Genomic DNA, 12894 nt, shown 5'->3' with positions numbered 1-12894 from the left:
TTGTAAAAGACTTCATTGTTTATTTGCTGTGGATTACGACAATTATTATTACAGACTTTCATTCAGTTTTTAAAAATGTAGTTTTGCTTTCGATATAATAACATTTGAAAATGCAAATTTGAATCATGCAATTGAATTATCATTTAATGATGTTCTCTAGTTGTGACAATTTAAATACAAACCTACGAAAAATTCAGAATTGATGTCGATAATTTAATATTTACATGTAAGTTAAAAAAAGAATATGCAAGTTTTTTGGTAATGAACTCCATTATTTTCAATAATTCAAATTATGCTTCAGTAATACCCAATTTTTTATTAGTTTTTTTTAAATCAGAAAACGGCCCTTAACATGACATAACATATATTCGCGCAAATATAATGCACAGGAAGGGAAAATTTAATGTATAAATTCATAAAATGAGGAAGATTTAAGTCTTGATGCGGAATGACCCAAAACAGAGTGAAAATGCAGTAGAGCTGGTTGTTACGCACACAACATTTCAAAATGCAAAAATCACGCTAAAACAAATCTTTCTCTTTTCTTTTTAAAAATCTATTATTTTAACATTTGAGTTCTGTTCCAAAATGTGATAGTTATTTACAAAAGTGTAGAAGACACACACACACACATATATATATATATATATATATAAGGCATTCCCACAACATGACATTGTTCGCTCCATATGTAAATGTAATTTCTCATATGTAAACAGCCCATAGGTAATAAAACAATATTTATAGTTTTAACATCTTTTAAAACTGAAATAAATTTTTTTTTCAAAGGCCTAATCTATAAAAAATAGAAACTTAAAAAAATATTCTAAATAGTAAATACAGTAGGAAACCGATTATCCGGAATGATCGGGACCATCGCTATTCCGGATCACTGATTTTTCCGGTTTTCTGAATCGCTACAATAAGCTGTTTTTTTTTTATTGTTAAACCCAAATAAAAAACACTTTTTTTTGGAAATAATCTTAAAAAGAAAAAAACCAATGGAGTAATACACTAATGACTATTTCCAAAATGATGGTACGGTAAACATCTTTTAAAAAGGAAAGAAAAATCCTAAAATCTCATGAGAAAAATTTTTTTTTTTTAAAAAATGGCGGGAAAATGTATCGAATTTCGTTCCGGTTTTCTGGTTTCCCGGTTTTCTGATTTCCGGATAACGGGTTCTGTACTGTAGTATACAGCTAAGTATTTTTTTAATTTCTCATAAGACCATCATTAGACAGGGTAGCCTCATTCTGGAAAAAATCATAACTGATATATTCATAAAAGAAAATGTTTCAACTAATTACTTTCCACCAAAGATATTTGCAAATGAAATAAAAGCGTTACAACTGACTAACTGATTTCAAAAATTTGATGCAAAATTAAAATCTATGAAATTTAAAATAGCACATAAGACATTTGTCATTAATTTTTAAATTTTGGGCCATTATAACCATAATATATGTGTATCAATGTTATCAAATATAGATCAAAATTATATTTTCAATCCAAATTGCTAATAAAAATCCCAGGTAATTGAAGGAACTAATTGTTCATTCACTAAAAACTGAAACAAATACATTTAGCATTTTACTTTAAAAAAGAATAATAAATAAATTAAAAAACAATAAATTAAACAAAGATACGTATATGGCACAAGAAAATTTTTTAGAATCATTTCATAAAAAATGATAAATAAAAACAAGACTTACTATAACGTTTCGGACCATCTTCTAAACAAAATGTTAACGTTAATGTGGCATCATCTTCGAAAAACTCAGTAGCAAAAGCATCCCACCACAGACTATCACTATCCTAAATAAAAATAAGTTTCACAAAAAATTAATGAGGATGCTTAATTAGTCACAAATTTACAAAAAAAAGTAAAAATTCTTAAAATAATTGTATCATACAATTAGAAAGATCCTTAAAAGTAATTGTAAAGTTACTATAACAATTATACATGCTTCATATATGCTTTAAGCATAAATATACAAGAGAGTTCTGATTATCAAAATAGCATGAAAGTAAAACATTCTTTGGTAAAATAAAATTACATGGAATTTTTTACTGTCGTCAAAGCTAGACTATTTGGAATTTAACTAATGAGAAAAACTAAAGTAACTGGAGTTTTTGAAAATCTATAAAATAAAATAAAAAATTATTTTTTTCAAACAAAAGATTAATTGAAATATTAGCAAAACTACTAAAGTACTGGTAATAAACAATATATAATATTATNAAGGGGGAACTCTTAGAAATTACTATTGGTTTCAGAAATAGGTCGAGTGATTCTCACGAAGATTAAAGGGAAAAATGTCCTGCTTTTAATTAATGTATAGTTGAGCCAAAAATAGATTTAAGGACAGGATGTGAATTTAAAAGTGTGAGAAAGCATTTCGATTAGATTTTTAAAATAAAAGAAAAGGATATTCAGAAAAGAACTAACATAAAATGATTTATTGAAACTTTTCATGTTACATAACATATATATATATATTATTATATATATGCTATTATATATATAATATTATTAGTCTTTAGATAAATCGTGTAATAAAAGTCATTATAGAAGTTTTCTCAAATTTATTAAAAGAAAAAATAGACCTATTCTACTAAATAAATCTTCTGTAAAGTAATGTATAATTAATTTAAACATTAATAAAAAGCAGTTGTCAGTCGTATCTTTTTATCATTAATTAAAATTTCTTTTTAAATATATTTTAATTATCTATACATTTTTTTTAAAAGAATAAAAGGGGTTTCCATTTAATTAATTTAAAGATATGCAAGATTCTGATAACCAGGATTCTACTAGGTAAATTTTAAACCACACAACCCAATTTAACTTTTTTTTTTCAGAAACATACAGATTGCTTCTGAAATAGTCAGATATATTCTTTAGCTTAACTAAAATTATGTAATTTAAAATAAGGCATTTGCATTAGATAATCAGGAATCTACACCACTAGTTATTACAATTCTAGGTAAACAGCCAAATTACCATACACATAAGGAAATTTATAAATTTTCTGTCACTAAAGTGAAACTATAAAACAAAACCTGAGTTGATTCAGATAATAGGGTAGAGTGAAATCGACATGACGTATGAAAATTTAAGCTATATGCTCATAGAAACTACTATATAATGTAATCCAAGGCAAGGATCAAATGCTTCCTCACTATCATAATCCCCGTAGCCGAATAGTTGCAACACGGCGACATTGTTGCAGAACGTTACAGAGTTCTTGCAGAAAGATTATTTTTCTTTAGAAAAGTAAAAAAAAAATTTTCTTTTCTACAGAAATTTACATGTAATATTTGAATTATGCATTTAGATAATCACTTTTTGACACTCCTAATTTACGACGATAGTATCGTAAATTGATGTAATGTTTCAATTGTATTTTTGACAGTTATTGGTTAATTTCATGTGGATTTTAAATATCCTGATATATATTTCAAACAATATGGAAAATTCGAATCATGCATTTGAGTATTTACTTTATAAGGCAATAATGCTATCGATATTTTGGCAATTATTGCTATTGATTTCTCCATAGTTTTTCAATCCAATATTTTTATGCAATATCATTTATTTACAACAATGTAATCTCGAAACGAAACACACATTTGAGGAGCCCGATTTGCGTGATTTTGTCACTGATTTTTTATCGGTTATCACTACGGATTTCATAATTTTTTATTATATATTTTATTGTGATAATTATATACGATAGGAAATAATTTGTGTGTCCCTCTCCACAAAATGTGAGAATATCACCCATAATATTAGAATAAAAAATTAATACATGTTTTATTAAAAAATTCTATAGTTTTACAGCGCTTTTGTTATTTTAAATTTGTAACAAATATGTTAGTTATTATTAAAAGTATCTTGCAGAAAGATAATAGTCATAGAGAGTTTTGGCGCAGATAGCTCGATAAAATTCTGTCACAGGGATCATAATTAAAAGAAACATTTATAATTGAAAGAGAATCATTGAATTGAAAGAAACTAACAGAAAAGGTTAGCTTTTTGTGGCTAATATTACTAAACTTTATGAAAATGTGTGCAAAAATTATTTTTGTTCTCAACTAAATTCCTTACAAATCATTCTTTCTAAAAGGCAATCAGATATATGTTTTTTTCTCATTTTATATAGTAAATGGTAATAAGAGTATTACTATGTTCGACATTACTTTCATCTTTGTTAAAAAGGCCTATCACATTATTTTTCTCCTTTTTCAAACCAAGACTTACAATCTTTATATGTTTAACAAATATACAAAACTAATTTCAATATATTTTGTTTCACTGTGCAATTATTTATGAAATCTGAAACAAATTTAATTTAATCCCAGATATCCATAATTTAAATGGGGAAAGAAAAAAAAATCCTCGTTGGGTGAAAGAAAAATAGTTTATTAAATGAGTTTGATAATTTATTAAAAATATTTAATGTTAAATATTTGAAGAGGTCTTGATAGCTCCTTTCCAAAATCTTCATTAAATGATGCTCTTATATTTCAATATTTCTGCTAATAATAAACTTAGTTTAAAAATAAAAATATGAAATAAAAATTCCTAATTTAGAAGCATATAAAAATTCGTAAAAAAAGATTTCCATACATCTATTTGCAGCAATAAATAAATTAAGCGAAATAACAAAGATAAAAAATTTTATTTTATTTCTTTGTTTAATTATTGAGTTTAGATTATGGATGTAATGAATAGTGATTTGAATAAATAGCCGAATACTGAATATTCAATTAAAAAATTCACCAATTATTTAACATTGAGAGCCGAAAAGTAATATCTTTTTTTAAGTAAACAAATTTAGACAATATTGAAAAATAATTAAAACTTAGCTTTATTATTGGTATGATGAAAAATTCAATATTCTTGTTATATTTATAATACAATACAATGTCTCGAGATCTAAGCTGGTTCGGAAAATAAATCTTCAAACAAAGATCAAAACTAAATGCATTAAATAAAAAAGATAATGTTAATATTTAATTCAATACTGTTTACTCAATTAATCAACTTAAAAATATTCATTAAGGTAGGTAAATGAGAAATATAAAAAGATGAGAAAAACTAATTGCTCTCTCCCTCATATTTCTTTAAATTATAAAATTTAACAATCAACTAACTAATGCGAAATTTAAAATGGCACATAACTTGTTGTAATAGTATAGTAATCAAATAATAATAAAAGAAGACTTCATATGAAAGACAGCTGGGTAAAAAAGTAAATATAGCATAAATCCCAATTAGAATTAAAGTAAACAAAATTTTTAAAAATTAATATCTTGAAAAATAACAGAAATAAATATAAAACATTCATTTACAAAAAAGGAGTTTAGGGATAAGGATTTTTCAGTCTGATGACCTTGCAGCATTTTGTATTATTGGTTGAAGAGATGAACAATACGTATCAAATAATTTTTTTGTCACAATATTCAAAAAGAAAAATCGATATCAATGATCAAAAGAAAATATTAAAGCTGAAAATATCAGATTCTCAATAAAAGAATTTTCAGGAAAAACAAATAAAGTCTGATCGAAACACTCTTGAAAATTGCTGCGTCATAATAAAAACATTGATAAAAACAAGTTATTATAAAGAAAAGCAAAACAGAAAAAATAAAAATCTATCTTACTCTCAATAGAAAATTGTAAACCTGAAAATTTCAATTTTCCAAGCACCATATTCTCAAGGAGTGAAGAAAAATGAATACAAATGCTCGTAAAAATTGTCAGATCATAATAAGAAGGCTGATAAATTCAAAATATTTTTAAAGATAGGAAAAGCTAGAAAAGAACAAAAACAAAAATTTTTCTATATTTCTCTTTTACTTTTTCACATTAAAAAAAAAATTTCCCTTTTAGAAAAAATAAACAGTAAAAAAATAAAGTTCATTAGAAACGTTTCTTAAAAATGCTGTCATAAGATAAACACCAATAAAAAGAAAGGTTAATAAGAAAGCAGAAGAGGAACAAAAAAAAAATTATAATTGCTCTTAGTTCCTAAAACAAAATTTTAAAAATTACAAAAAAATGAAAATCACAATTTTCTAAGTATCAATATTACGGTACAGGAAAAAAAGGTGACAAAAGAATAAAGACTATCAGAAATGTTACGCTAAAATGCAACACTACAATAAAAATAGAAAAACAAATATGAACAAACAAATAAAAATGCAATGACTCTCAAATCTTGAAACAAAAAGTGTAAAAAAACACATGAATAAAATTAAAAGTGACGAATACAATTTTAAGAAAGAGCAGAACAAAAACTTTTGATTCAGTATAAAGTAATCTAGTTTCAATTCTTTAAATTACACAACATAAATTGGAAAGCACATGAATTTTAGAACTTAACAAGAAAGCGTAAAAACAATTTCTAATAATGCATAGCTAAAAATACAAATTTAGATTATCATTCATAAAATCTATTAAAATTCCAAAAGAAAACTTTATCAAAAAATATTTTGCCATAAAATACTTTACCGAATATTCAGCTTAATATTTGGCCATCGGTTAAGGAAAATGTTAACATTTAGTTTTCGTTCAAATGCATTTACTAAAATATTTCCCAATTATTTTTTATTTTTTAAATGGCGGGCACTTGGGGTTTGTCCCATTGGTCACAGAAATGCCAGAACTGCTACTCTCTTCTCGTTACCAAGCGGGCACCTGTGGCGAAGCCACGACGGTGGAACAGCGTCGCCCACGCCACACAACCCTGTTTATAGGGTGGGTCACATTCACACAAAGAGGAAAGGACATAAGCACAGAGAGAGAAAGAAACATCCATGCCCTGAGCAGGATTCGAACCCGCGGCCAATGGCTCCGCAGTCAGACACGCGAACCACCTGGTCGGCTCCCAATTATTATTTTATAATATAAAATGTCATTTTTAATAAGGGAATATTTCCATATCCCTACTCATGGTAAAATAATTGTGAAGTTTTGTTGAGAACTCAGTAACATGCGAGAAATTTTTGCAAACTTGTATAAAGTAAAACTCACAGCTGCCTAGAGGCAAACAACAATATATTTTTTTTCTTTACAAATTTGTTTCTAGTACATCAACCATGCAGTTTTACTTCACACATTGGCGATTTCAGTCGGTACAATCAAGTACTAATATAGAAATATCCTTTCAATATTATAAATTCTATTTCAACTTAATAATATTAGAAATACATTATTTGAAATTCAAATTTACTTAGCAATATTAATAATTTGCAAGAATTTGGTAAAAACTGTAATAGAGTAATAACTCTAATACAGAGTCTTAGAAGCATCTAGGAGTCAAACTTATAATTGTATCCATATATAACTTTACTTATCCACACAGAGAAAAAGAAAAACACTAATTGATAAAGATCATTATAGAACTTTTATTACAAGCTTGTGAACACTTACCATACATGATGCACAGATATTCATTAACGTTTGTCAATGCTGTCTTTAAGTGAAAAAAGTAACACATTTTATCTTAGAAAATAGCACACATGTCATTAAAAATTCATAACATACAATATCTACAAAAAGACAGCATGTCCTTACTACAATATATTTAAAGAGAGATAAATCACTCTAAAATCAGCAGTAAATTATTCATCAATAAATTATTTTGAAAATACATTATGATGTAACTTAATTCAATACCCTTTGTAAGAAAATTATTTTATAAAATTAATATACCTTATGTAAATTTAAAGATAAAATAACAATTTTGTAAAATAAACATATACAAACTTTCACAGATAAACAGCACTGTTGACAAAAAAAAAATATTTTTAGGATTTAATCATTTAAAAAATAACAAATGCCTTATAATAAAAAAATTTCAATTTATATAAGGAAAAGAAAATGCTAGAAATGTACCTTTATACCTCCACTAATCATCAGGAAATTCGATAAATTAGATAGAGAAAAATTTACTTACCAACAAACATTAGCAGAAATATCTTCAGCTTTTTATCGAGTGGTCAGACAATTACAAACCCAAAACTAAAAACAAAATTGACATGTAAACACTTTTAAACATAGAGAATTACTCACATCAGTTCGCTGTTGCAAGCGCTTGTTCATTTCATAGATTCTGTAATCAGGTTGTCCAAAATAAGGTGTTTGTCTCCTAAAATAGGATGAGAAAGGAGAAGAATAAAATGGGTCCATAGCAGGGCCACCAGGAATTTGTTGGCTAAACATTTGCTTCATTTGATATAATTCATCCTCAAACTATAAATAATATATGGTTCCAATAGAAAATTGTTTTCTTAGTAGGTTTATAAAGTTTTATTTATTGTTTGCTCGAATTAATTAGAAATATATATTCTGTATATACAGTAGACTTGTACAGGTTTTTATTTTATCATAAAATGCAATGTTACTTTGCACAAATCATGATCAGTATGTTGGAAGTAGAAACAACAAGAAACGTTTGTGATGATTCTCTCCGTGTCAATTTCTACCCATAGCAAAATATAAAACCATAAATTATGATTCTGGAGTTTAAGTTGACAATCAATGCTAGTTTTATGAATTAAATAAATAATTCAATCAAGCAAAATCTGTCACTCTCATTTTTTAAAGAAAAATAAGAAAAGCAATACAAGACGCTGTTTAGTTTTCAACACACTATAGCAATCGACCAATAATATAACACATTGTTGCACGAAGAATCATTTTGAAGAATATTCAGTCATAACAAACAATATTTGTTTGCATTTAACCTTAATAATTTAGTTAATTTTACATATTACTTCATCGCCATCTGTAACTTCACACTCAACATTGCAGAACTACAAAATCGATCGCTCCTTTAACTTCAGTTCACTAGTCCAAGTGCGCCATCTACTACAACTGACATATTGTTCTAAAATAAGCTTGTTTACACTTGTCATCGTAAACAGATTTGTAGGAAATGCTACACGCTTTAAAAAAAAAATTTCTCTAAACTGAACTCAATTGAAATTGAATACTGTTTGAAGTAACTGAAATAAATAATATTATTTTATCGATGTTAGAAGAGACATTAAAATTGAGTAAATATTTCTAAACTTAAGATTTCTGAAAGTTTCAAAGTTTTAATCGGAATGCACTAATATTCACATGAATTCCATTTTAATTAAATGATGTAGTAATGTATCATACTAGTACTACGTTTGTGGTGAAAAAAATACTGTGTTTATTTGTAGTGAAACAAATTTCATTTAGTTATTCATTTTAAGTGGTTGACGCAGAATCGATCTTCAAAGTTAAGAGACCGATTGGTTCTCGCTGTTATAAACATCGTAAACATAATAAAATAATAAGAAATCGTAATTTCGACATTCACACACCACTTAGACCTCCAATTTTTTCTGATTTCCAGAAAACTGAGATTTAATCACCGAGCTTTTTAAAAGATGGTAATGTCATATGTGCGAACTTGCGTCAATAGTGCGTCTTAATCGTATGCAAGGCCCCGGGGCACAGAAATGTTTTGGGTCCCTGTAACTAGTCATACTGTTTAAAATCGAGCTACAAAAAATTCATGAACATAAGATTCATCATTTTTAAGATATATATATTGTTAAAAAGGTGTAACTAGACGAAATGTAAATTTTTAACAAATTATTTTAATCGAACTTTTATTGTTTTTTTAGCATTGGTGAAGCAGTTTTAGAGACATGAACTAATCTAAAACTTTTTCGCATTAATTTGTTCTACAGGGATATTTTTTCAGGAAAGCAATGATATATAAACATTTAAAAAATGACATATTTATCTTCATCTAAAGTAAGCCAGATTCGTTAGATTTCAGACTTTAGCAATTAAACTCAAAATTAAACACGCACACCAATGTGTGATTTCATGAAATGTTGGCTGACCTTCGTAAATATAGAATATTTATACTATTATAAATATTCGATATTATTAAAATATTCGATATATTAATTTCGAAATTCAATCCTCACTTTTCTCCCGAAAGACTGTTGTATCTATAACTTTCGAAACTACATCTAACTTTTATTTATTAAAAATATACTAATTTGTGACTAATTGAATATGTATATAATTCCAAGCTTCTTAAACTTAAAACTAAAAATTTATTAAGCTATTTAAGTAGCTGGAAGATATATTACTAAAGATAAAAAATTAAATCCGCCCTCTCAACCGGCTTTCTTAATTTGCAGACTTTTTAAAGTTTTCGACTTTGAATCAGAGTAATAGTAAACAGATTTATAAAAAAAAAAATTATTATAATTTACTCTCTCTGTTTGTGAAACATTGAAATGATTTTAAAACTTTGAATTATAACTGTCAGGCCGTAAAACAATGGGAATCTTTCTGTTTTTGGCCACATATTATGCATACAAAATATGCGAAATATGAATCGTTTAATACTTGACGTCCCCCCCCCCAGAGCATTTTTTTCTTTTTTTTACTTTTTTTGTTTTCTTTGGAGGAAAAATAATATGAACATTTTTTTTTTTGTAAATTTCTTTCGCGTTTGTTCTCTATTTTAATTTTTATACAACACTTTTTCATAAACGAAAGAATTCCATTTCCAACAGAGAAGGTTTTTTTATGATTTTTCAGCAATAATCAGGAACAGAATAATCAAGAATTTTCAGAATAATAAAAAACAATGACAAAATCACGATAATTAAAAAAAATTTAAAAGGTCATTGAAATTATTAAAAAGCAGAGTTGAAACTTCTTCCATAAGAAACAAAAAAAAAAAAAAAAAAAAAAAAAAAAAAAAAAACAGGACGACGAAACGACGGAAGAAACTGTATGTTAATCAAAGAAACTTAAAATAACGAATATTACTGTTCAGCGATAAGTATCAGAATTGTTTAAATTCAAAACAAGTTAAATTTAAAGTTTAATATAGTTCAAGAAAAGAAAGCAAAAAAAAAGTTCTTCCCTTCTGAATTTTTTTAAAAGAAAATATGGTTCTTCATTAGGTTATTTTAGTTATATTTTAGTTTTTTTTTTAGGTTAGCTATATTTTAGTTTTTTTTTTTTACAAGATTTTAAAGTATATAATTAATTTAAGTACTTATACTTAATAGCATTTCATTAAAAAAATCAGTATGCTATGCTATTTATAATTGTGATTTTATTTAGTATGCTATTTATAATTGTGATAATAGTTTAGTAATTTGTTGATTTAATTTTACAAGTAAAATTTAATTTTGATATTTTAACAGTTTCTCATATAATCAAAAAGCTGTCAAACCTTGGAAGATACCAAAAATGTTTAAATTACTTAAGAAACAAATTTTTTTTTCAATTGCTACGTTTTAGTTTTTATTTATCAAAAAATTATGTCCTAAATCGAAATTAATACTATTACTTAAACTAATTGTATTATAATCAATAATACTCAATCCTGTACGCAAATTTATATTTTAAAAAGCTGTTTTAAAGCGTAATATCTTTTTTTAAATAATTTCTTCTACTTGGGTAGAAAGAAACCTATTTCTTATAAAGCGGTTTTTTCCGTGTCTATGTTTTCTCTTTTCTTTTTTGCGAGTTTTTCTCTGTTTAAAAGCTAATATACACCATCAGATGAAATAAATTTTTTTTTCTCGCGTTGTTTTGTTCTTTGTCTAGTAAAATTTTAATTCAGTAGGTGTTTTACTGTAGCCTACAGGATTTAGAATATTGGCGAATAATTTTACTTTATAAATGAAATAAAGGGAAACATTTCAAGCATTTGTGCTATAAAATACTCTTATTTTAAATTACTTTCTTAACAACAAGGTAATTACTATAAAAAGCTATATGAGCCATATTTTTTAATTTATTTCGAATAAGTTTCTGAAGTGCAATGTGTATTTTTTTTTTCGAACATAAAATTAAGAGGGCGATTTCAAAACACAGGAGATATTGTAGGATTCATTAAAACTTTTCGACATTTTTGAGAGATTTTTCTAATAAAAGTCATGGGGATATTTTTAAAGTTTTTTTAAATTTTAATTCTAACCCAATTTAAAGTAATATTTCAGAAACACCATTTATAAGTATTTGTAACCTAATATTTTATTAAATATATAATTTAATGTGTTTAAAGTATCAGAAGTTGAAAAAGATACTGAACAACCTTGTTCTTAGGACTGCCAAGTACTAAGCTTTTTGCAAATACTTTATATAGTGGTAGATAGATAGAAACGGAAGGTTTCAGAATTTTTGGCAATTTTGACAACATTTTAAAAGTATCACCCCGAGAGAGTTAGAACAAAGTGGTGTTTCATATGAACTTTTAAATAATTTATATGTGGTGGTGTGAAAAACACCCAGAGGCACATATTAAAACATAAACTTAGAAGAGATTTTTCCCATAAGCATAAAAATCTGGCAGTTTCAAGTGACAGTTTGCTTCTATAAATAAACCTGCATGATACAATTTATTATTGCTGATCGAAATTGGCTACAGGTCGCGTTGAGCAGAATTCCCTAACCTATGGCAACACCTCGCATGCTTTCACCATAGCATTTTATAGCGCGTGAAGAGTCATAGTAGAACGTGGAAGTACGTTAGTTTCTAAATCATGATTTTCAAATACAGAACCCGTTATCCGGAAATCAGAAAACCGGAAAACCAAAAAACCGGAACGAAATTCGATAAATTTTCCCGTCATTTATTTAAAAAAATGTTTTTTCCTCATAAGATTTTAGGATTTTTCTTTCTATTTTGAAAGATGTTTACCTTACCATCATTTTGGAAATAATCATTAGTGTATTTCTTCATCGTTTTTTCTTCTTTTTAAGATTATTTCGAAAAAAATTTTTTTTTTTAGTTGGGTTTAACAATGAAAAAGACGGCTTTTTGTAGCGATTCAGAAAACCGGAAAAATCAGTTATTCGGAATA

The 12894-nt window shown here is 26.3% G+C and overlaps 1 protein-coding gene across 4 annotated transcripts in view; it reads right to left on the bottom strand.

The window, feature by feature from the left end:
* LOC107451513 (LIM domain-binding protein 2) overlaps nucleotides 1-12894 on the bottom strand; it is a 207347-nt gene that overhangs the window by 32370 nt on the left and 162083 nt on the right. For all 4 annotated transcript variants that reach the window (XM_043041484.2, XM_043041483.2, XM_043041486.2 and 1 more), the window contains exons 4-5: nucleotides 8087-8162; nucleotides 1716-1818 (exon numbers count right to left, since the gene is read on the bottom strand). In XM_043041484.2, coding sequence (XP_042897418.1) covers nucleotides 1716-1818; nucleotides 8087-8162 — 179 coding nt within the window. The remainder of the gene's footprint in view (nucleotides 1-1715; nucleotides 1819-8086; nucleotides 8163-12894) is intronic.

The sequence above is a fragment of the Parasteatoda tepidariorum genome, chromosome X1 (genome assembly GCF_043381705.1).
Source record: "Parasteatoda tepidariorum isolate YZ-2023 chromosome X1, CAS_Ptep_4.0, whole genome shotgun sequence".
NCBI classification, from domain to species: domain Eukaryota; kingdom Metazoa; phylum Arthropoda; class Arachnida; order Araneae; family Theridiidae; genus Parasteatoda; species Parasteatoda tepidariorum.
The sequence above is the reverse complement of the archived record's forward strand: the minus strand, read 5'-3'. Positions and strand labels throughout refer to the sequence as shown.